General features: G+C 44.2%; 1 protein-coding gene across 1 annotated transcript; it reads right to left on the bottom strand.

Annotated features, from left to right (window-relative positions):
* Positions 1 to 1530: 1530 nt before the first annotated feature.
* On the bottom strand, positions 1531 to 19057 carry LOC128902043 (hsp90 co-chaperone Cdc37-like 1). Its single transcript, XM_054184368.1, is given in 9 exon segments — positions 1531 to 1693; positions 2548 to 2685; positions 6073 to 6195; positions 6507 to 6622; positions 7967 to 8060; positions 8826 to 9107; positions 18547 to 18576; positions 18661 to 18675; positions 18956 to 19057. Coding segments are annotated over 9 exon segments (999 nt in total). The 3' UTR covers positions 1531 to 1594.
* Positions 19058 to 26248: the final 7191 nt, after the last annotated feature.

The following is a 26248-nucleotide window of genomic DNA, read 5'->3' as shown; positions in this document are numbered from 1 at the left end:
CCATATAGCTTCTGGTTTTGTGTCAATAAACAACCTCTTTTGCTCACATCCTGGATGTGGTATGTTGTTTCCTTGAATCCTCACTGTCTGCCCAATAGCTAGACAGAACAGCAGATAACCTGAGGATAAAACACAAGTGTTACAGACAGTAGTACCAGGGCCAAGAAAGGAGTTTCCATCAGCTGATCTATGCTCATGTTTTACTAATACTTATCCCTCTGTATACTACAACAGACTTAGACTTCACTATATCTTAATTAGAGCCTACAAGAAAAAATAGCTAGTGTTGCATAATGGCTAGTTTGCCTGTGTCAGCAACTGCGGGTAGGCTCTATGAGAACTAGTTATACCAACTCATTTACTTGGGTTAGTCAAACACCCGTGTGTGCGATCAGAGCAATGCAGTAGAGGGCCAAGTAAACAATAGAAGATCTGGCTCAAGGAGCATACAAATAACAGACTCCTGTAAAAACACGTGAGGCAAACATTTATACTGATATTTGAGGTACAGACTCTCCCTTGAAATAGCTCAGCTACAGAGTACATGTTTATGGACAGAGATGCTATAGAAGCAGCAAGTTTGAAAGGTTTGGTAGAAATTTTAGATTGCAGGGGCTCTGACACCAACCTTGTTCTGGGAATAGCATTTGGACCTAAGATTCTAAACCAGAAGGCTTTTAAAAATCTTCCTATTTTTCAGTTCTTAAGTTGATAATTTCAGAAATCATTCACTTAATAAAAAGACCTTTAGTTTGGCAGTGTATGGACTTACAAGTGTTTGGCTCTGGACTGTGATAAAGCTTTTTGTTGAGAGCAGAGTCTCATCCCACCCACTGTACCTGAAGGTTCTCTTTTGTTCTCTTAATCTAATACTTTTTACTCCATTACAGATCTAGCTTTAGAAAATTAGTTTTTTAAAATTAGTTAATTTAAATGAAAGAAGTCTTAAAAATGAAAAAGAAAGTTTCTCAGTGACCATACAACTCAAAGTTCGTATGTAAGCAATTGTTAGTTATATGGGGGGAGGGGAAAAACACACAAGATTTTTTTACGAAAGCAAAATGTAATATTTAAATCCTCTTAGAAGAGGTAGAGAGCCAGTGTTTTAATTGATGGCATCCAGATCTGCAGTACTGATGTCATACTGATTTATTGCTATTAATGATAAAACCAGATTTAAGAGCTATACCAGCAATATAGCATAGATCTCCAATATTCATAGAATAAGACATACCCGTATCTAATAACAATAGCAGATTCCACCAGAAATCTATCACTTATTGTAAACATTGTATTTGTGCAATTCCTTTTTCATACTTTAATTCCCAAAATCATGAAAGGCAAATTTAGTAGCATAAAACACATCCAGTTTCGTGTTTGGCAATGAGAACCCCATTCTTCATAGACAAACAAAAACCTAGCAGCACATTTTCAACCATTATTACAGGTATTTCCGGATTACCCTCCCTCCAACCCCCCCCCACTCAAAGCACCAAAAATAAAGTGCAACACCCATAAAAATGTGTCAAGAAAATAGCCACATTCTTTTCTTTGTAATAAAAAAAGAGACTACTTTGCCTCAATCTTAACAGTGCTATACTGTGTCCATCATTTTGGATTCTTCATCTTTTTGTAGCATTGAGTTCAAATTGCAGGCACTTCTGTTTATAGAACCTTGTAGATCATTTGCATTCTGCAACAAATGAAGAACTGAAAGCTTAATCTCAATACATACATACACTTACAAAGAACTAAGTCAAGCTATTTATTTTGTCTGTCTTAGGATGAGATAAATTCGTAATAAAATATAATTTCTTAAAAAAACCACCCAGACGGCATTATCATAATGTGAACGTAAAGAAGCTTCTTTAAATTTAGCTAGCATACTATCACCTTATTGTGCATTTACTTAGGGTTCAGTTACCACATCTTACCAAACAGGTACCTTGACCAAATTTATTTCAAAGTACTTTAAATTGTGTCTCCTTCCCCAACATCCAGCTTTTAAAAGCCTTTAAAATTTTCTCTTCAGCCCAAGATGTGATCATCACTAACATGGAAACCAAAAGATGCCAGTGTTCCAAGATAAAGATAAAAACAAGGGCAGAATATCATAACACAGTGTAAATTTTCCTTAGACTTGACTAACTGTAGGTTTCCATTAATGGGATTAGTCACTTTCAGTTGAAAGCTCATTTCACCTCCTGTGATGCAAAGTAATTAATTACAGAATATTGTAACTAAATGCATGTAACTAATTAACATATAATTAATTCTAGTACCTGAACAGGTTAACGATGCAGTTTTCCATTTAGCAGAATTATTCAAGGGCACTGAACTAACATATGCCTTTTGACACTATAAATTGTGAGAGATTTGAGAAACAATCTCTCTTGCATATTGATAATAGTGCACATTAGAACTGACAGTGCTCCAAGTATAAAGAAGCCTATTCCTAGATCTCAAAAAGTACATCTTCTCAAGAGTGTAGCAAAAATCTATTACTAATAGAGTTGCTATATTAATTTCTGGAAGTAAAAAGCCTACCTGTGACAAAGACTCCAGTCCTACAATACCAGTAGATACACTGGCTTGAAAGCCTTGAGACTGTGAACAGATTCTCACTCTTGATTTGAATGCTTCAAGCTCAGTTTTAAAAGCTTCCAAATAGCCTTCTTCCCCTGCCTGTAAAGAGAAGAATGAAATATTTTTCATCTCGGACAGATTTACTTCTAGTTGTAAGCATACATACTGATAAAAGGAAATCCTGCAGTAATGCATATTATATTCATTGAAGGATAATGGTTTGGACGAGTCAATAACAATATTAGCACCAGTCAGCTTAAAAAGAAGATTCAGGTATGCTGGTTTTTGTTTGTTTTGTTTTAAAGAGACTTTAGCATTTGATGAGTATAGGAACCGAGTTCTTCATTCATCTGAGAACACGTAAGAACAAAACAAATATGGAATGGTATGGGTTGGAAGGGACCTTAAAGGTCATCTGGTTCCAACCCCCCTGCCGTGAGCAGGGACACCTCCCACTAGACCAGGCTGCTCAAAGCCCCATCCAGCCCGGCCTTCAACACTTCCAGGGAAGGGGCATCCACAACCTCCCTGGGCAACCTGTTCCAGTGCCTCATCACCCTCACAGGAAAGAATTTCTTCCTGATATCCAATCTAAATCTACCCTCTTTCAGTTTCAAGCCGTTACCCTGTGTCCTATCGCTCGACTCCCTCATAAAGAGTCCCTCCCCATCCTTCCTGTAGGCCCCCTTTAGGTACTGGAAGGCTGCTATAAGGTCTCCCCGGAGCCTTCTCTTCTCCAGGCTGAACAACCCCAACTCTCTCAGCCTATCCTCATAGCATAGGTGCTTCAGCCCTCTGATCATCTTCGTGGCCCTCTGCTGGACCCGTTCCAACAGGTCGATGTCCTTCTTGTGTTGAGGACTCCAGAGCTGGATGCAGTACTCCAGGTGGGGTCTCACCAGAGCGGAGTAGAGGGGCAGAATGACCTCCCTCGACCTGCTGGCCACGCTTCTCCTGATGCAGCCCAGGATGCGGTTGGCTTTCTGGGCTACAAGTGCGCATTACTGGGTCATGTTTATCTTCTCATCCACCAGCACCCCCAAGTCCTTCTCCTCAGGGCTGCTCTCAAGCCATTCTCTGCCCAACCTGTATTTGTGCTTGGGATTGCCCTGACCCATGTGCAGGACCTTGCACTTGGCCTGGTTGAACTTCATGAGGTTTGCACGGGCCCACCTCTCAGTCCTCTCAAGGTCCCTCTGGATGGCATCCCTTCCCTCCAGCGTGTCGACCGTGCCACACAGCTTGGTGTCATCGGCAAACTTGCTGAGGGTGCATTCAGTCCCACTGTCCATGTCACCAACAAAGATGTTAAACAGCACCGGTCCCAGTACTGACCCCTGAGGAATACCACTCGTCACTGGTTTCCATGTGGACGTTGAGCCGTTGACCACAAGCCTTTGAGTGCAGCCATCCAGCCAGTTCCTTATCCACCAAGTGGTCCATCCATCAAATCCATGCCTTTCCAATTTAGAGACCAGGATGTTGTGCGGGCCAGTGTCAAATGCTTTGCACAAGTCCAGGTAGATGACGTCGGTTGCTCTCCCCTTATCCACCAATGCTGTGGCAACATCCTAGAAGGCCACCAAATTTGTCGGGCACGATTTGCCTTTGGTGAAGCCATGTTGGCTGTCACCAATCACCTCCTCATTTTCCATGTGCCTTAGCAGAGATTCCAGGAGGATCTGCTCCATGATCTTGCCAGGCACAGAGATGAGACTGACCGGTCTGTAGTTCCCCGGGTCTTCCTTTTTTCCCTTTTTGAAAATGGGCATTATGTTTCCTCTTTTCCAGTCAGCGGGAACTTCCCCAGACTGCCATGACTTTTCAAATATAATGGAAAGCAGCTTAGCGACTTCATCTGCCAGCTCCCTCAGGACCCGTGGATGGATTTCATCCGGTCCCATGGACTTGCGCACCTTCAGGTTCCTCAGATGGTCTCGAACCTGATCTTCTCCTACAGTGGGCGGTTCTTCATTCTCATAGCCCCTGCCTTTGCCTTCTGCGACTTGGGTGGTGTGGTTGGAGCCCTTGCCGGTGAAGACCGAGGTGAAAAAGTCATTGAGTACCTCAGCCTTCTCCATATCCTGGGTGACCAGGTCTCCTGTCTCCTTCCGGAGAGGGCCCACATCTTCCCTAGTCTTGCCTGATGTACTTATAGAAGTTTTTCTTGTTGTCCTTGATGTCCCTGGCCAGATTTAATTCTGTCTGGGCTTTAGCTTGCCTAACCTGGTCCCTGGCTGCTCGGACAGTTTCTTTGTATTCCTCCCAGGCTACCTGTCCTTGCTTCCACCCTCTGTAGGCCTCCTTTTTGCTTTTGAGCTTGTCCAGGAGCTCCTTGTTAATCCACGCAGGCCTCCTGGCTTTTTTGCCTGACTTCCTCTTTCTTGGCATGCACCGCTCCTGAGCTTGGAGGAGGTGATCCTTGAATACTAACCAGCTCTCTTGGACACCTCTTCCCTCCAGTGCTTTATCCCATGTTACCCTGCCAAGCAGATCCCTGAAGAGGCCAAAGTCTGCTCTCCTGAAGTCCAGGGTAGTGAGCTTGCTGCGTACCCTCCTCGCTGCCTTAAGGATCTTGAGTTCTACCATTTCACGATCACTGCAGCCGAGGCTACCCTTGAGCTTGACACTCGCCACCAGCCCCTCCTTGTTGGTAAGGACAAGGTCCAGCATAGTTCCTCTCCTTGTTGGCTCCTCTACCATTTGAAGAAGAAAGTTGTCATCAACACATTCCAAGAACTTCCTGGATTTCTTGTGCCCCGCTGTGTCATCCTTCCAACAGGTATCAGAATGCTTGAAGTCCCCCCATGAGGGCTGGGGTCTGTGAATATAATTTTAACCCTTCCTTTGTTCCATCTCAGAAGCCAATACCCTTAAGAGAAAAGGTACTCATGGCAGCACTCAATTCAAAAGCAAAGCATTAATCAAAAAGTCAGTGTCAACTTAAGTCCTTAAGGCAGTATTAAGATCAGCATGACTTGATTCTTCAGTCTTGTATAACTTAATATAGAACCTGCATCAAACCGCAGCTTCAGTCTTCTCACATCTCTCTCTCCTTCTCCCTCTCTCAGCATTCCAGAGCTAACTATGACTGACTGAAGAGAAACAGACTCCAAATTAGGCCCTGCCATGAACTGCATAGAGAGAAACTATAAGCAAAATAGGACACTCAGTCATTAAGACACATTCATGTTTGCCACTGTAATTTAGGTGGCACTTAACTATTCCACGCTCTGGTAGTTCCCATGCTGTTCTGCTTTCCCTCTGGCCTAACAAGAATCCATGGAACTTCCATTCTCAAGATCAGAATTACACAAAACATTCATCCTAGAACGAACTGCCAACAAAACAACACTTCCCCATAAGCTTGATTCAGTCAGTAACATATTTAACCTCCAACTGTCAGGAAGAAAGCTCCTTCAGAACACCTATCCCTTGGCAAGCGTATCAAGAGTTTCTCTCAGTGTTATACAAGTTCTGACTTACTTTGGCTTTTTGGAAAAATAGACGAAAACAGCCTCTTGGATCCACATTACAGCTTCTGGCCATTTCTATAATAAACTGCATCACAACTGCTTGGTGTGCTATTTGTTCCATCAGAGCTCTTTTCTGAAAAGAGAAATTACATAATTACAGAAAATATCTTTAAAAGTATTTAACTCTATCTAAAATTCAGCAACATCTTTACATTTGATTCCTGAAGAGAAAAGAACTGATGCTGACAGAAGCAAAGGGACTGTTAATTATCTGAGACTAGATCTAATGCACTAATGTGTTTTGGAGGCTTCCTTCAGTAAGATAACATGGACATGGGAAGACAGGGAGAAGAGTAATTAAATGGCTCGTCAATTTGCACGGCTTTTCTGTAGTGTAAGTGGGAAACTACATACTTTTAAGCAGTTTAAAGGTCTTCCTAGTACCTGTTCAGCTTCCAGATGAAAACACCATAAGATGAGATATTTAGCTGTTTCTTCACATACAAGATATGGGTGGTCAGACAAAAATCTTTGACTGTCATCCCATCTGCCCAGCATACCTGATTAAAAAAAACCCCAACAACATGAATTAACACATTCAATATGGAGAAGTGATTTAATGCAGTGAAGACGTTATTCAAATTTACATACTACTACATTGTCTTTATCACTTCATTGTTACCTCAGAAGAACAGCATGCAAATAAAACTGAACTCATTTTTTTTGTTGTTTTTAAAACACCTCCCAATGCTGAAAGAGCATTACCAATAACATATGCTTGGACTGTAAAGATACTGAAATATAGTTAGCTGCTACTATTAAGATCTTATTTTTATTGTATCTCTGGCAGTGTTAAAAACAGGTTTTTGGTTCTCAGGTAAATGGTTTTCATACACTGTAACAAAGTAGTATCTATACCTATTTGTTAAGAATTTGATAGTATAACTAAGTTGATGGATGGAGATTTACATTTAGTGATTTTGACAGAAAAGTTCTTTAAGTGCTTTCAAGTAAGACAAATAAAAATGAAAACATAATCACAGTCTAAAATGAATATGCTTCTGACATGGTTTGCTAGGTTTTAGGAAATACAAAGCTATTTTTATAACCAAGTTCAAGCATTAAGGTCAAAACAGGAGAGCCAACTCAGTGGTTGAAAGTTAACTAGAAGACTGAATTGTAGTAATTAGCATGAAACTACCTTCATGGAAAGAGCTGTAGGTTGAATGTCAGAACTCAAAATTCAAGCAATGAGATCATCTCCCCCCCCATTGTCCTTCATATGAGTTAATTGCCCTAATATACATATTAGTGATATTTTACTGCTTGCCAGTACTAGATACAAAGTTTTACCCTTCTATCACTCATATAAATATATCCTTAAAAATAAAATATCGGTTCCATCTCTACATTGTTTGAACAGCTGTTTTGCAGATATTTACCTTTTATCATTCACCCCCCTCATGGACTAACAGACAGCAAAACCCCAGCTATTTATAGGAGGCAGGTACAGACAGTCCCAGGCACTTTTACATGCAGGAATTGCATCTCCATTAATACCCCTATCATTTCCCATGAAACAGCAGAAAAAGTTGCTAGAATTTTAATTTTCATGACTTGAAAAACTTTTTCAGTTCTATGTTGACTCAAGAAGTTCTCATTGATCATAGGAACCAACAGGCTTCTGCGATTTACAGTTTCCTTTGCTTTGAAATGGTTATTTGTTACGATGCCACATCTCCTGTCCTGAGAAACAAGAATCTAGATACTCTCATTGCCAGATGTTTCATTTGTTAGCATCCATTTTGTACAATAATAATAATAATAATGATGAAAAAAAGAAACAGACCTACACAAATTCTACAGGAGGTTAAACTGCAAAATGTTGGAAGCAACATACTTACCAAAGTATCTAATCTTTTGTTCATGCTTCTGTATAAATGATTTAGATATATCTTCATCTTCTCCTTCTTTTCTTTTATATTGACTAATAAAACTCTAAAGATGAGAAAAAACTATCATAGAATCTCCACATATACCTTATTTGAACTATAGGATTATTTTAATTCATTACTTTTTAAAGGGCAATGTTCTAGTTTTAAGCATAGCCCAGCAAACACATATGTATGCACTTAACGTACCGAAGAAGGTTATTTACCAAAACACAGCTCGACCAATTAATAATAGGGTGAAAAATGCCTTATCATATTCTTCTTCTGAGCAATAATCTATCTCAAAGTTCTACACACTAGTAGGAACTTACTGATCTATAAACAACGAGAAACATCTACATCATCTAGCCCTGATGAAGCTAACTCAGTGGAATTATGAAAAACGATTCATCAACAGTTCATATTCAAGTTAAGTGGCAAAACCAAAACTAGTATTTACTATGAAGACAGTTTATGTTAAAATAATTTGTATTAAGAAATTCATGTTATTAGAGGCAAACTGTGCATGTTTCAAACGTGAGAATTTGGCATGACAAAGAAGCAAACTTCGCATGAAGAACTATTGCTCAACCTTGGTTTTGGCAACAGTTGCTATAAGGGACAAATATAAGTTCTGATTCACAATTAAAGAAGTGTCATACACATTTGTGATATCAATGCAACATGTCCCCTTTAATAGAGCAAAATAAGAAAGAAAAACATTCACCACATTACAGTAAGCACTATACTAGATATAGAAAACACTCAAGATGAGAAATAAATGGAATAAAAAAGGCCTATAATTGTTTTCATACACATTTATAAGTCATACCTTATTAAATACCTCCTTACTAAAAGAATCTGTATTCCATAGATTCTGTCTTTCCCTCTGTATTAGCGCTGCTTCTTTTTTTCTCCACTCTTCCTCTCTCTGTCTCAGTTCTGAAGCTTCAGTCTGTGCTTTGGCATATTCCTGATCCATGGATTCTGAATTATGCAGTGCTAAACTACCAAGTTTCTGCTGGGCTTCTGCTAGATTCCATTTGGATTCTACAGAGCTCTTCACAAACTCTTTTTGGTTTTGACAGATTAATTCAATCTCTTGACCATAGGTCTGTGTAGAAAACAAAACATGCTGTTTACGGAAGGAAAACTGATAGATTTTATGAAGCATATAGAAATGGAAGGCTTTGACTCCCAAATAGAACACCGAGATGGAAGGCATCTTAAAAGCAACATTATATTCACAACAGTGACTAAACTTGATACTGTGCAGCTAGATTATTTTTAAAGGAAACTTCTACTTCAAGCTTTCTAAACTTAATTGAAAGATATTTACAGAATCATGGATCAAGTATTGCCACCAGTAATACAATCTCCAGACTGCATATCATAAAATTCTTTTGTAGATGAAAGGATTTTCCTCACTCCCCTCTGGTTATCTTTATTCTGCAAAATTAACAATAGACAAAATAGCAGAATACTTGTAAGACATACTTCCGAGAAGAAAGCATCTACTTTATGATGTCAAATCCTAACAATAGAGTAACTATTACTACCTAACTTCCAGGTTGGATTAATATTACTGTGGTGGATTGACCTTGGCTGGATGCCCGGTGCCCACCAAGCCACTCTCTCACTCCCCCTCCTCAACAGGACAGAGGAAAAAAATAAGTTGAAAGAGATAAAGACAGGAAGATCGCTCACCAATTACCGTCATAGGCAAAACAGACTTGACTTGGAGAAGATTAATTTAATGTATTGGCAATTAAAAATAGAGTAGGATGGTGAGAAACAAAGACAAAACTGAAAACACGCTCCCCTCCCCCTTTCCAAGCTCAACTTCATTGTTCCTGACTCTTCTGTCTCCTCCTCCCTGTCCTGAGACGAAGCTGGGGGGATGGGGAATGGGGGTTGCGGTCAGTCTGTAACAGTTCCTCTCCGGTGCTCCTTCCTCCTCACACTTTTCCCCTGCTCCAGCGTGGGGTCCTTCCCATGGGCTGCATTTCTTCAAGAACTGCTCCAGTGTGGTTATGTTCCATGGGGTGCAGTTCTTCAGGAAAAGACCACTCAAACATGGGTCCATCACAAGCTGCAGCTCCTGACAGGACCCTGCTCCAGTGTGGGCTCTCCACCGGCTGCAGCTTCCTTCAGGGCACATCCACCCGCTCCAGTGCGGTGTCATCTATGGGCTGCAGTGTGAATACCTGCTCTGGCATGTGGTCCTCTCCATGGGTTACTGGGGGATAACCTGCTTCACCATGATCTCCACGGGCTGCAGGGGAATCGCTGCTCTGGTGCCTGGAGCACCTCCCCCTTCTCTTTCTTCTCTGACCTTGATGTCTTCAGGGTTGTTTCTCTCACATTTTTTCCTCGCTTCTCTCTCTCACAACTGCTACACCGTATTTTTTTGCCCTTTCTTAAGTATGTTTTCACAGAGGTGCCACCAGCTGCACTGATTGGCTCAGCTTTGGCCTGCAGTGGGTCCCTTTTGGAGCTGGCTGGAACTGGCTCTGTCTGACATGAGGGCAGCCCCTGGTCTCTTCTCACAGAGGCCATTCTTGCAGCCCCCCCACTACCAAAACCTTGCCATGTAAATCCAATGCATGTCCTAGCATCTTAGCCTGGACTATCAGTGAAAGTGTAATTTAAGCTATGAATTAGTTGAGGCACAACATAAGCATCCCTTTCCTTCTACCAAATATATTGAGAGGGTCACTAACAGCTAGGAGACAGAAGTGATTTCTTAAATCACAGTATTTATATTGCCTACAGGTGTACACTAGAAACTCAGCAATTTAAGAATTTTTTCTTTCTCTAAACCATCTACAGGCTACAAAGAGGATGCAGGCTCTCTCTTCACAAGGAGCCACATGGACAAGACAAATGGCAAAGGGTACAAGTTACACTAGGAGAGGTTTCATCTCGATATAAGAAATAAATTTTTTACAGCGAGAAAAATCAATCACTGGTACAACCTCCCCAGGAATGCGGTAGAGTCCCCATTACTGGAGGTTTTCAAGATGCACTTGGACAGGGTGCTAGATAGTCTCATCTGGGCTCCCTTTCCCACAATAGGTTGGACCAGATGATCTTTCAAGATCCCTTCCAACCTGGACTGTTCTATAATTCTATGATCTGTTCTGCCCTCCCACCAGAAGTCAGAAATAAAATGTGTGTAATAGCTTCTCAGCCTTCCAGTGCAATATTCTGAAGTTAGTGATGGTGACCATCTTCGGTAGAGGGATAGGAAGGACACTGTAAGTTGTGAGAGTTTATCTGAAGGAAACTTCAATGCAGATTAATCAAAGCGTTCATGCCAACTTTGTTTCAGAATCACAGCAAATCTCTTTTTAAAGAACAACTGACTACTTGCAATTTGGAAAAAAATTACAACTTCTTATAAACAATGCAGTCTTCCTAATGACCTACTTATGCTATTTATAGCTATATAGTGAGGGGGGAAGGCACAGCTAGAAGTAGGTGCATCCAGCGGGTAAACACCTATCTCCAGAGGTCCCTTCCAACCTACAGTATTCTTTGATGTATCATGGGGGAATTATGAGAGATCATGTTCTGGCTTTGGGAAAATGAAGTACATATATATAAAGTACATGAAGTACAAATACATAAAAAGAATTTAGGTCATATTATTTTCAGCAAAAATAGTTCCCCCCCCACAATAAAAAATGGGTACAGTCAGTATAAAAATTTTCCTACTCCCATCTACAGAGCCACATTTTAGTAAAAACTGTAAAGGGGTCTGGCTCATAAGTGAGTTTATCAAGATGAAAAAGACTGGGGCTCTTGGCCCTTGCCTGCATTGCACTTGGAGGTGTGCTTGTAGCAAATGTAGCTAGCTCCAGTTTAACTTGCTTGGCTATCAATAGTAGCAAAGCCAGAAGCCAACAAGGAGAGGAACTATGCTGGACCTTGTCCTTACCAACAAGGAGGGGCTGGTGGCGAGTGTCAAGCTCAAGGGTAGCCTCGGCTGCAGTGATCGTGAAATGGTAGAACTCAAGATCCTTAAGGCAGCGAGGAGGGTACGCAGCAAGCTCACTACCCTGGACTTCAGGAGAGCAGACTTTGGCCTCTTCAGGGATCTGCTTGGCAGGGTAACATGGGATAAAGCACTGGAGGGAAGAGGTGTCCAAGAGAGCTGGTTAGTATTCAAGGATCACCTCCTCCAAGCTCAGGAGCGGTGCATGCCAAGAAAGAGGAAGTCAGGCAAAAAAGCCAGGAGGCCTGCGTGGATTAACAAGGAGCTCCTGGACAAGCTCAAAAGCAAAAAGGAGGCCTACAGAGGGTGGAAGCAAGGACAGGTAGCCTGGGAGGAATACAAAGAAACTGTCCGAGCAGCCAGGGACCAGGTTAGGCAAGCTAAAGCCCAGACAGAATTAAATCTGGCCAGGGACATCAAGGACAACAAGAAAAACTTCTATAAGTACATCAGGCAAGACTAGGGAAGATGTGGGCCCTCTCCGGAAGGAGACAGGAGACCTGGTCACCCAGGATATGGAGAAGGCTGAGGTACTCAATGACTTTTTCACCTCGGTCTTCACCGGCAAGGGCTCCAACCACACCACCCAAGTCGCAGAAGGCAAAGGCAGGGGCTATGAGAATGAAGAACCGCCCACTGTAGGAGAAGATCAGGTTCGAGACCATCTGAGGAACCTGAAGGTGCGCAAGTCCATGGGACCGGATGAAATCCATCCACGGGTCCTGAGGGAGCTGGCAGATGAAGTCGCTAAGCTGCTTTCCATTATATTTGAAAAGTCATGGCAGTCTGGGGAAGTTCCCGCTGACTGGAAAAGAGGAAACATAATGCCCATTTTCAAAAAGGGAAAAAAGGAAGACCCGGGGAACTACAGACCGGTCAGTCTCATCTCTGTGCCTGGCAAGATCATGGAGCAGATCCTCCTGGAATCTCTGCTAAGGCACATGGAAAATGAGGAGGTGATTGGTGACAGCCAACATGGCTTCACCAAAGGCAAATCGTGCCCGACAAATTTGGTGGCCTTCTAGGATGTTGCCACAGCATTGGTGGATAAGGGGAGAGCAACCGACGTCATCTACCTGGACTTGTGCAAAGCATTTGACACTGGCCCGCACAACATCCTGGTCTCTAAATTGGAAAGGCATGGATTTGATGGATGGACCACTTGGTGGATAAGGAACTGGCTGGATGGCTGCACTCAAAGGCTTGTGGTCAACGGCTCAACGTCCACATGGAAACCAGTGACGAGTGGTATTCCTCAGGGGTCAGTACTGGGACCGGTGCTGTTTAACATCTTTGTTGGTGACATGGACAGTGGGACTGAATGCACCCTCAGCAAGTTTGCCGATGACACCAAGCTGTGTGGCACGGTCGACACGCTGGAGGGAAGGGATGCCATCCAGAGGGACCTTGAGAGGACTGAGAGGTGGGCCCGTGCAAACCTCATGAAGTTCAACCAGGCCAAGTGCAAGGTCCTGCACATGGGTCAGGGCAATCCCAAGCACAAATACAGGTTGGGCAGAGAATGGCTTGAGAGCAGCCCTGAGGAGAAGGACTTGGGGGTGCTGGTGGATGAGAAGATAAACATGACCCAGTAATGCGCACTTGTAGCCCAGAAAGCCAACCGCATCCTGGGCTGCATCAGGAGAAGCGTGGCCAGCAGGTCGAGGGAGGTCATTCTGCCCCTCTACTCCGCTCTGGTGAGACCCCACCTGGAGTACTGCATCCAGCTCTGGAGTCCTCAACACAAGAAGGACATCGACCTGTTGGAACGGGTCCAGCAGAGGGCCACGAAGATGATCAGAGGGCTGAAGCACCTATGCTATGAGGATAGGCTGAGAGAGTTGGGGTTGTTCAGCCTGGAGAAGAGAAGGCTCCGGGGAGACCTTATAGCAGCCTTCCAGTACCTAAAGGGGGCCTACAGGAAGGATGGGGAGGGACTCTTTATGAGGGAGTCGAGCGATAGGACACAGGGTAACGGCTTGAAACTGAAAGAGGGTAGATTTAGATTGGATATCAGGAAGAAATTCTTTCCTGTGAGGGTGATGAGGCACTGGAACAGGTTGCCCAGGGAGGTTGTGGATGCCCCTTCCCTGGAAGTGTTGAAGGCCGGGCTGGATGGGGCTTTGAGCAGCCTGGTCTAGTGGGAGGTGTCCCTGCTCACGGCAGGGGGGTTGGAACCAGATGACCTTTAAGGTCCCTTCCAACCGAAACCATTCTCTGTGTGATTCTGCACGTGTGTGAATGGGAGCTACTTGTGGAATTATATCCTCTGGTCTCAGGATTCCCTGTACATCTACTGCAGAAAGCCACAACTAGCACATTAAAACACTCAAGTTGATTTGAGACCAGTTCAACATTTTGTCACGTGCTGTATTCATACATTTGACTATTTTAGAAATATGCCCAAAACCTGTGGTATAAAGTCCAACCATTGGTTGATTTCCAGTGGCATCCCTCAGGGCTTGATACTGTATAACATCTTTATTAAGAAGCTAGAGAATGGAATGGAGTGCACACAACAATCTTGTGGATTATACCAAATTGGGGGGAGTGGGCAATATGCTGAAGGGACAGTCTAGAATTTACAGAGACCTGGATAGGCTGAAGAAATAAGCTGAGAGGGACCCCATGAAGTTCAACTAGGGCAAATGCCAAGTCCTGCATCTCGAATAACCCCACGCAACAGTACAAGCTAGTGGCCAACTGGCTTTGCAGAAAAGGACCTGGGGGTCCTGGTGGACAAGTTGAACATGAGGCAGCAGTGTGCCCTTACAACATGGAAGGCCAACTGCATCCTGGGCTGTATTAGCAAGAGCGTAGCCAGCAGTTCCAGAAAAGGGATCCTTCCCCTCTGTTTGGCAGGTGAGATCACACATGAAGTGCCATGTCCACTTTTGGGTTCCCCAGTACTAGATAGACAGGCATGGACATGTTGGAACAGGTCCAGCAGAGGGCTACTAAGATGGTCATGGCCTGGAGCATGTGATATATGAGGAGAGGCTGAGAGAGCTGGGTTTGTTCAGCCTTCACAAGAGAAGACCCAAGAGGAATCTTATTGTTGCCAACAACTGCTTAATAGGAGAATGTGGAGAAGATGGAGTCAGACTCTTCTCGGAGGTGCACAGGGACAGGATGAAAGGCAATGGACACAAGCTGCAACAAGGGCAATTCCAGTTAGTTTTTTTCCAGGATGGTGGGCAAACCCTGAAACCAGGGCCCAGAGAAGTTGTGAAAACTCTGTCTGTGGAGATATTCAGAACTCAGCTGAACAAGGCCCTGAGCAACCTGCTTTGAGCAGAGGGTTGGACTTGAGACCTCCAAACATCCCTTCCAACCTAGTTTGTTCTATGACTATAATTTAGTTATTTAGAGAAGATTTCTCACCTACAGAGAAATGCACTGTATCGGTGTTTATTTTTCAATCGTGAGAATGTCTGAGTAACTCCTATACTCCAGCTCTTGTAAAACGCTCAACTGTTACTGTGGGTGTATTAGGTATAAATTGCAGGGTTTCCATAGCAGTGGGTTGCAGGGGTGACCTATATGGGAGGAGGCCATGAACTGCCTTGTACCAGTCACAGCTGGTTCCAGCCAGCTCTGAAACGGATGTAAACAACCCATCGCATGCCAAAGCTTCAGCCAGTCAGAGAAGCACATGAGAAGCAGCGGCTGGAGGAAGAAAAATGGATGGGACACATGGAAAAAGACATTGCTTAGGGACATGGCTGGAGATGCACCCTTGGAAGGAGGTGCTCCATGCCAGAGCAGGCACATCCCGAAAGGGACTGCAGCCTATGGAAGAACCCAGAGTAAGAAGCAAGGAACAGTAGAAAGAAACTATTACACATCAACCCCAACCTTCTGTGCCACCTGTCACCGCATCAAAGGAACTGTTAGGGACTAAGGGTAACCTGACAAAAACAACTTGGAAGAAGGGAGAAGAGGTGTTTGACTGAAGCTGAGTCTGGGGAAGGGAGAAGAAAAGTGTTTCCTTAAGTGTTTAATGGTTTATGTTTTCTTCCTTCAATACTGAATCAGTAATTAAGTTTGTGTCAATTAGCAATAAATTACATGAAGCAAAATTCCCTGAGTCAAGAGTGTTTTGCCTATGAAAGTATTGGTGGAGAATACAGGCAACACCCAGACCTGGCACGGCCTGGGATTGAAATAATTGAAGTGACTTTGAAAATTACAGTGTTTAAGCAGATCTATGCAAATGGGAGCATTGCTCCCCAGAGTGTGAGCATTCAGCAGTCCTTGACTCAGACTGAAATTATAGAAATGCAAGACACCTACAGCTGCCACCCCAGGGAGTGCTGAGAAATCAGAACTGCTGGGATACAGCCAATAGCTCAAGTAAGCAGAGCGAGTTATGGGGAGTTTGGGGTCTATGCCACTTGCAAACTCAGCCCTGTGCAAAGGAGGAGGGCTTTGAGATCGGCTGATGCTGAGCAGTGACCTGATCCTGCAAATGAAATAACCCCATGGAGGGTCTGGGAAGAAAGGAGTAATCCATTGCAGTTGCTTGGGCTGCTGGAGTGTATTTACAGGAGAGAAGGGAGGGACCCTGAAAAGGTGGTCATCACTGACACCATGGCCCAAAAGCTCTGATGGCTAGACACAGTTACTAACACCCCTCTGGTATCACCTGATAACCTGGTGGGATGCCTCGTTGATCAAGGAGTGATCTATATGTACCATACTGGAGGGAGCATGTCAGAAGAACCGTGCAAGATTAGTAGCATAGCCAAGGATAATACTGAGGATCTGGTAGTATGGTTAACCTAGGGAAAAACATCAGTAAAGAATGGTAATTCTGCATACCCCCCTCCTACATGCTGGGGCTTACGGATGTTGTTGAAACAAAAGGAAGAGGATATGACAGAGCAGGATGGAAGGCCCTTTAGAGATCTATCACTGAGAGCTAAGGAACTGCAAGAACAGGGAAGAGGTCAGAGTTCAGTTAAACCATTGCCTTCCCCTACCTCCATTTCTGGACCACATACTGTTCTGACAATTGATTTGAATTTACTGCATTGGCTGGGGGGGGGTGGGGGCACTGGCCTGGCAGGGGATGGGGATAACTGAATGTATTGGACTATCTGGGTAGAGTGGCCAAGCACCCCTTTGCCTCAACAATATGGTGCCCTAGTGGATACTGGCACTGAGCGCACTTTATTGCCCTCATTGTGTAGCAGCGATGAAGTGTAGTCATTCATGGAACAACTGGAGGAGAGACATGCCTAGCACTAGTGGAAGGGAGCCTCAGTTTGAATAGATAAGATTGGTACCCCCTACCTGCTGCCACTGGTCCTGCTGCTCCTGCCATCCTCAGGACTGACTTTCTTAACCACTGCAGATGGACAGATGGGACAGGAAAGCTTTGGGTTTTGGGAATAGGAAGAAGCGTGGTTTGCACAGGAGGGAACCAACTAAAGCACTCTCTACTGACCCCAATGTTGTTGCATGTACTCAGATAGACCCAGTTGTCATTCCCTTGGCAATCCAAGTAATTTGCTGAAAGCAGCAGTAATTTGCTGTATGTAGTGTATGTAGAGTTTATAATGTATGTATATTAAGATTGTGATGATATTGAAAGTAGAGTTTATAATGGATGTATGTTTAAACAGTTCTTAAATATGTGTTTCACAGAGGTAAATGGTGAAATGTATTGGGCATAAAGTAAAGGGTTTTGGTAGCAGGGAGCTGCAGGGGTGACCTGTGCAGGAAGAGGCCATGTACTCCTATGTGCCAGTCATAAACAGTTCCAGCCAGCTCTGAAAATTATGTAAACAATCCATTGCATGCCAAAACTTGGCACACCTGGTGCCTCTGCTCAAACATATTTAAGAAAGAGTTGCAGCTGCTGGTGGGAGGAGAAATGGAAGGAGACAATGTAGGTACCAGCTGGAGATGCAGTCTTGAAAGGAATTACTTCATGCCAGAGCAGCTATGCCCCAAGGGACTGCATCCTGTGGTTAAACCATGCAGAAGTAGGCACACTCTCAAAGGGCCTGCAACCCATGGAGGAACCCATGCTAGAGCAGAGGAAAATGACTAAGAGTGTAAAAGAAAATGAGTAAGCAGCAAGGAGCTGCAGAAACCATTATGCAGATGACCCCAACCTCCTTTGTGCCACCTGTCACCAGATCATAACCCAGCAAAACCAAGGTAGAGTTGAGACTAAGAAGCAGGGAGGCATTTGATTGAAGTTGAACCTGGGGAAGAGGGGAGAAAAGGTGTTTCCCTGTTTGTTTAATTCTGGGGGGTTTTTTCCCCTCAATACCTGAATCAGTAATTGAGTTTGTATCAGTTGGCAATATATTAAATTAAATAAAATTCCACAAGTTGAGACTGTTTTGCCTGTGACAGTGGGCTGGTGACAAATTCCAATATTATCTATAACATTACTACACAAGTTGTCCTTTCTTCCAAGGATAGCTAAACAGATCCAGGATAAGCATACACTTATGCATGCCTGTTTACACCCCTACCCTCAATGCACCAGTTGGTTATTTAAGAAAAAAAAAGTTTAATCACTTCTCAGACTCACATCTTTGCACCTCTTCAGTGGTTTCATTTTCTATTTTACACCACACAGTGCAAAGAAAGTACACATGTATGAGCCCAAAACATATCCGGCTCTCTGTAAGTTGTTTCTGTAAACTAATAGTCAAAAGCCCTTCCCCGAAAACCCGGAGAGCTGAAACCAGGTACAAGCCCTACAGGTGCAGGCACTGGCAACGTAGAATGCCCCAGCGGTGGGAGTCACGCGTGCTTCCACCTAAGGTTCAGTTGAGCAACGAAAACCCACGCCACTGGCACGTGCGACCGAAGACACCCCCCCCCACACACACACACACACACACACACCCGCCGGAGGAAGGAAGGAGCACACGGAGCCCCGTACAAACTCAGCAGAAAAGAAAACGGCATGACAAGCGGTACAGGGAGAGATGTACCTGCGTTTCCGACAGGCGCTGGATAGATGTAAGAGTCAATCCCCGTTCTTCATCCTCCTCAGCCGAACCAAGACCCTGTAAGGAGGAAGACCACAACGCCATCCTCACCACAAACTACACAATACCAACCGAGCCTCCCCAACCCTGAACCGGATATTCCTGTTGCTTGAGGTCGTTACAAGCTTCCCCGGAAATGACACTACACACTACCTCCAACGGCAGACGTAAGGCTTATTTCCCCTCCCTCGCCCTGCACGTTACCCCGCTACTGGTCCAGGCCACGTGGGTAGAGCCGGCTCTGTGTCTTCCGAGCTAGGGGAGTCTCAGTTCAGTGTGACATGGGAGGTTGGGGTGTGCGTGATCTGTTTATCATTGAGGCTATTTTGTTGGATCAGTGACTCTGAAAAGTTTTTTAGGGAAATAGCCTTGCTGAAGTTGTCGCTGGGTGGAACGTGATCGGTTGTGATCTGTTTGTAAGCGGCCAAGGGAAAGCATTCAGTGCTGAAGTCCCAGGAGCAGCTCAGTCCGCTCCACCTAGTCCTCTGCCTTCTGAGCTGGTTGCTGTATGTCTATCTCAGATCTGCTTCACAATCACAGGTTTGGATGTTGTTACAGAGCAAGAGGTGATCATTGCATCAGTGTGGGAAATGGTTCTTTATGCTGAATCAGTTTTGTAACATATGCAGGTCAATGTTTAGCTTTTGCTAAAAAGGAGATTTTTCTGTGTTTTCTTTTTCAGAGTTCTATGGAATTTTTCTGTAAAGATGGAGAGCCAGTTAGCAGTCTTTGCTCCCTCCTCATCTTCATCTAGAGGCTACTCCAGGAATTAATCAAATGTGTATACATGCACAGGTCTGCTCTAGTGTCATAACATGCGCGTGCAGGTTCTTTGAAGGTGTATGCATGGACCCAAAGGATTGCCTGTGCAGACAGCACTGCTGAGCACGTTATAGACGTCCCATTGGGCTGGCAGACCTCCGAGTTTACATCTCTCCCTCTTCTCTGCCACGGCGAGCAGTGCTCAGTGAGAGCTCCCTGCACCGCGAGCGTAGTTACACGGAGCTGCAAAATCCGCGTGCCAACAGCCATGGCGTTCTGGCATGGAATGTTTGAGTCTCCATAGCAATGTGATGCGTCCCACATGAGATGCCGCAGCAGCTGTAGTGGCAGCTCAGTGAGCTGTGCGCAGGGGCTGGAGACCTGCCGGACTGAGAGCGGCCGAGGTCTTTTTTGCGCCCCCTCCTTCTATATCCCGGTCTCCTTGAGTTGCTAGGACCATCCTCCCCCCTGTGGCTGGCACCGGGACCAAGATGCCTTTGAACTACATAGTGAGCTGTAGATTAACACCATGAAGCAGTCTGAGAGAAGGAGCAGGGAGAGCATGGATGAAGTTCAGGGACAGGGGAAAGGAGCTGGGGGAAATTCTACCTCTGATACAGGTATGGTAAGGTCGTAGAAATCTACCTTCAATACTGAAATGCGACACTCCTGTGAAATGCAAGAATACACACACATATCTATGCATTTATAAATAGATGTGTGTACATATATGCACCATTGAAGAATTTCTGTCACCAAGAGCTCGTGGTGGAGTTCTCCATTTTATATCAGCTTGGTTTCTACTTGGAAATAAAAGTTAAGGTAAAACAAAAGTTTAAAGGATACTATGAGGCAGTACATTTGAGGGAATAATAACAACTGTAAATTTTACAGGGGCATATGCTTTTCTGTGCCCTAGGCAGTTTTGAAAGTCCCTTTTCAGAAGATCAATTCTATAACTGCCCCTGGCACAACTGAAGACAGAATTAGATCTGGCACCCTTGCTAACAGCTTCAATAAAGAAGCTAAGGACCTACTAGACTCCTTTCTGAGAAAGAGGATAGTTTTATAGACCTTGTTTGAGGCATGGGTGTAAGAGATATTAGAGTAAAATAATTTTGTTTCACTATAAATGTATTTTTTTTCTCAAGGTCATGTGTCATGTGTCCTGGTATGTTCCTGCCAGAGAAACATGACATTTATCTCTGTTTTATGTGCAACTTGATGACTGATATGAAGGAACAGATTTTAACATGTCTTTAAGATTTTGCAGTCTTGAATTTTTATTGATAGCAGTGGTTATGGGAGGACAGACAATAGTATGTAAGGATACTTGCTCTGGATTTATTCTGTTTCAAATTTATTTTTTGTGTGAAAAAATGGTTCTAATAAGGCTATCATCTGTTCAAGATTTGTATGATATCAGCAGGCATATGACTTAAAGATCCAAATAAATGACTAATGTTTTTACTAACATTTTACATTCTATCATAACATGTGAAATCAGTGAAAAGACAAGTCTTCAGCTTGATTATTCCTGTATTGTATGCCTATTAGTTATGACGAGTGGTGATTTATTTTTGAAAATTGTTTTGAAAAAATGGTTTAGCACAATATGGTTTTGTCTCTAGTGGTTAGCAGAACCATGCTGAAACCATTACAAAACAGGAATAGACACAGTTTAGAACTGTGTATTTTTCTCCTTCTTTCTTTCTTTCTTACTCTTCCTCTGCTCCAATATGAGAATCCCTTCTCTTTGCAAACCACTTGCTGAGTGGCTCTGTTTCTCTAAAACTCTTTCCCTATTGCTCACAATATTCCTTTTTCTGGGGAAAGTGGTTTCTTTTCCTTTTCCTCCTGAAGCCTGTGGTTACTATTGAAGGTTGAGGATGAATCAATAGACGTAGTAACGTTGTTACTAATAAGGTAATTTATTTTTTTTTGCTAGATAACCTAAGGCACCAAATACAAGGAACATACTAATGAAGATAAATTGGTTATATTTTTAAAAGTGAAGGTAAATTTGCCTATCCTTCATTTTGATCTCCTAACACATGTAAAAAATTACAAACTGCCTATAAACCAGGTCCCCCATCTCATTCAGTAGTGGGACCATGTTTTCCCTAGTCTTCCTTTTGTCATCCATGTATTTATAGAAGCCCTCCTTGTTGCCTTTAATATCTCTTGCCAGATTCAATTCCATCTGGGCTTTATCTTTCCTAACCTCATCCCTGCATGCTCAGACAACATCCCTGTGTTCCTCCCATCTTACCTGTCCTTGCTTCTACCCTCTGTATGCTTCCTTTTTGTGTTTGAGATTGCCCAGGAGCTCCTTGTTCATCCACGCAGGCCTCCTGCATTTTTGACTTCTTACTCCTTGGGATGGACCACTCTTGAGCTTGGAGGAATTGATCTTTGAATATTAACCAGCTTTCTTGAGCCCCCCTTCACTCCAGGGCCTTATCCTATGTGATTCTTCCAAGCAGATCTTTGAAGAGGCCAAAGTCTGCTCTCCAGAAGTCCAGGGTTGTGAGCTTGTGTCCTGGTTTGAGGTAAAACAGAACCAACTTTCTGTTCAGTAATTTTACTTCTTAGCTAGGCCTCTTCTAACTCTCTGAAATTAACAGCATGTTGTGTTGAAAACAGTTCGTTCAGAGTGATAAAACAGTTTGTGCCAAGGAATGGTATGCAGAAAGGCTCTTGCTTCTACTTATTGCTATAACGACCAAGGTCAGCTAATTTCCTTATTTGCCCTGTTGGAGGGTTGGAAGCAGAAAAGCGTAGAGGGGACCCACCTGCAGGGAGGAGCGGACAGGACAGGTGACCCAAAACTGACCAAGAGGGGTATTCCGTTCCATCTGCCCCATGCTCAGTATAAAAGCTGAGGGATCAAAGGGTCAACTCTCTCTCTTCAATGGCTGACGTCTGAGGAGGACCCTGCCTGTTCATCTGCCTTTGATCCCAATCTATGTGTTCCTGACTTCATCTGTGGAATACAGTTCCCACCCGTCACTGAGTCCAACCTGGGACTTCCCCAGTGCCTGCCAGTGATGTCATCCTGGGAACTTAATACGTCTTTGTATATACTGTATCTATTTCATTATTTTCCTTTTTATTTTATTATTAATATTTCATTAAAGTAGTTTAGTTTCTTCTAAGCTCGTAAATCTCTCTTTATTTCTCCTCCTCCTCCCTGTGCACGAGAGGCTTGGGGGGAGCATCTGTCACCGGCCATTGGCCAATTTGGCCAAAACCATGACACTCTTCTATCACTCGGAGGAGGAAGTTATCATCAATGCACTCCAGGAACCTCCTGGATTGCTTACGCCCTGCTGTGTTGTCCCACCAGCAGATATCGGGGTGGTTGAAGTCCCCCATGAAGAGCAGGGCCTGAGAACGTAAGGCTGCTCCTGTCTGTAGAGGGCTTCATCCACTTTTTTCTTCCTGGTCAGGTGGCCTATAGCAAACATCCACTATAATGTCACCTTTACCTGTCCTCTCTTTAATCCTTACCTAGAAGCTCTCATTTGGCTCCTCATCCGTTCCCAGGCAAAGCTCCATGCACTCCAGCTGCTCTCTGACAGCTGCAACTCGCCCTCCTCATCTTCCCGGCCTATCCTTCCTAAAGAGCTTGTCCATTGCAACACTGCAATCATGGAAGACATCCCACCACATCTCTGTGATTCTAAAAAGACTGTAGCCCTGCAACTGTACACAACTCTCCAGCTCATCATGTTTATTCCCCATAGTGCATGCATTAGTGTACAGGCACTTTAGAGAGGCACCCCAGCATGTTGAGTTCCCAGAGAGGGCTTGGGGGTTTTATCCATAATGGTGCCTTGTAGGCAGTTCCTTGCTGTACTGGTTTTGGCTGGGATAGAGTTACATTTCTTCATAGTAGCTCGTATGGGGCTATGTTTTGTATTTGTGCTGAAAACAGTGTTGATAACACACTGATGTTTTAGTTATTGCTGAGTAGTGCTGACACAGCATCAAGGCTTTTTCTTAAACCGTTAACCACTACCCTTTGAGCCCAATAATCCATCCAGACCACTCATCCAGACCATAATGTCTTAACTTGTATCCAAGTGTGCTGTGGGAGACTGTGTCAAAAGCCTTGCTGAAGTCAAGGTAGATGACATCTATCACTCTCCCCTCATTCATGTATCTAGTCATTTCATCACAGAATTCAATCAGGTCAGTCAAGCATGATTTAGCATTGATAAATCCATTTTTGCTCTTCCCAATCATCTTCTTCATGTGCCCAGAAATAGCTTCCAAGAGGACTTGGTCCACAGTTTACTCAGGGACGGGAGGGAGTTCAGCCTGCAGTTCCCTGGATTGTCCTTCTTGCCATTTTTGAAGATGGATGCAACATCTGCCTTTCCCCAGACATTGGGAACCTCCCCCAATATCCATGACCTTTCAAAGCTGATAGAGAGCAGCTTTGTAATAACATCACCCAGTTCTCTTAGCACCCTCAGATGCTTGTATGGACTTGTACAAGCCTGGGAGACCTTGTTGGTGAAGACTGGAACAAAGGAGGCACCGAGTACCTCAGCCATTCAGCAGTGGGCCCATATTTACCCTGTTTATCCTTTTACTGTTAACATTGCAACAGTAGCTCTTCTTGTTGCCTTTGACATCCCTTGCAAGTCTCAATTCCAGTTGAGCTTTGGCTTTCCTAACACCATCCCTACTTTCCCAGGCAATGTCTCTATATTCTTGCTTTGTATCCTGTCCTCACTTCCATCCTGTATACATTCTTTTTGCACTGGAGCTCAGTCAGGAATTCCCTGTTTAGCCAAGCTGGTCTCCTGATAAGTCTACTTGTTTTCAGAGTATTGGGATGCACTGTTCTTGTGCTTGGAGGAAGTTGTTCTTAAAGGCCTGACAGTTGCTTGTCTTCCTCACGCCCCTCAGGATCTTCAACTCCATTATTTCATGGTCATTGCAGCCAAGGCTACCATTATCACATCCCCAACCAATTCTTCCTTGTTCCTGAGTACCAGATCCAGGAGAGCATTACCCCGGTTGGCCTATCTGCCATCTGTGTTAAGAAACTTTCCTGGTCAGCCCGTTGGCAAAGATATTCTTGCCCCACTTTGTTAGGTGTAACCCATCTCTCCTCAGCAGTCCTCATTCCCCAGACACAGTTCCATGGCCGTAAAAGCCAAAGCATTGTCTGCATCACCAGCCACACAGCCAGGTGTTAGCTCATAGGATATATTCACTTCTATGCAAACCTTTCCCCTTCACCTGTAGGAAGAACACCACCACCTGGGCTCCCATGTCCTTCACCTATTCCTTCCTGAGCTCTGTAGCCCCTCTTGATTTACTCCAGGTCCCTCTTAGCAATGTCATTGGTACATATGCAGGTGGGCAATAAGGGGTAGTAGGCTAAGGGTCAGATGAGCCTTGGCTCGCTCTCAGCAGTATCCCAAATCTGGGTCCCCAGCAAGCAACAAACCTCCTGAGATGGTAAATCTTGGCAGATCAGTGCCAGCCTCTGCTCCCTGCAGAAGGGAATCTCTAACCAGTCACCCAGTGCTTTCTCTTGGTGATGATGATTGGCTCAGTCTCAGCTGGCTCTGAAGCTGTTGGGGTCCTGAGTGTACTAGCAGGTTTTAATTGCCCTGACCAGCCTGTAACCATCTTTCTCTGTAATCCTCCTCTGAAACTTCTTCCACACACACACCCCGCCCCTCACCAACATGGGTTTGCCTGCCTATGCTCAAAGGCAGCTCTGATATGGCACAGCCACGTAATGAAACCAGACTGGACCTCCCTTCATCAGGGGGCTACATTTAAACTCAGGCCCTCATCATTGGGCCTTGTCTAAGCATTGTTGCACCTGCTCATATACCTTACTGATCCTGGCCCTGACCTGCTGATTTGGCTTCCTGGCTTTACTTCAAACCTGCCTCATCACTAAGGTCTTGCCTGGTGATCACTGGACTGTGGCTGACCCTGGTTACCTTCACTAGACCTGCTCTACTCTTCTTGCTTGGGCACTGTGGGACCACACCCTGTTGGTGAGGACACTGCCCCTGCTTGCCTCACTGTCCTCAGCTCCTATTTTCTTGCATAGCAGCCACTCTCACTGACTCCTGACAGAAGCCTCCCTTCATGGATCTTGTTCCCCTTTCCTAGCTAGCAGAGCACTGTACTAATTCTGTAAATTCAGATCCTCAGTTAGAGAGAGAGCCTTTCTCCTGCTGCCAGAAGCCACAAACTTCCAGCTCCCCCTATCTTGAGAGCATTCATACAGCTCTCATTCAAGCATAACCGGTAGCCATCCCTCCTTCCTTGCATCATGTGGCTCAGGCTCTTGCCTCTATAGAGTCTCTGTGAAGACCCTGTCCATCTCCTGCTCGTCCTCCCTGATGCTACACAGCCTTCTCCCCTCTTCCCATAGCTCCTTCACCTGCTGACTCAGTGCCTCAACCAGAGCACATCTCTCACAGGTGATGC

This window comes from Rissa tridactyla, chromosome W, assembly GCF_028500815.1.
Source record: "Rissa tridactyla isolate bRisTri1 chromosome W, bRisTri1.patW.cur.20221130, whole genome shotgun sequence".
NCBI classification, from domain to species: Eukaryota; Metazoa; Chordata; class Aves; order Charadriiformes; family Laridae; genus Rissa; species Rissa tridactyla.
The sequence above is the reverse complement of the archived record's forward strand: the minus strand, read 5'-3'. Positions and strand labels throughout refer to the sequence as shown.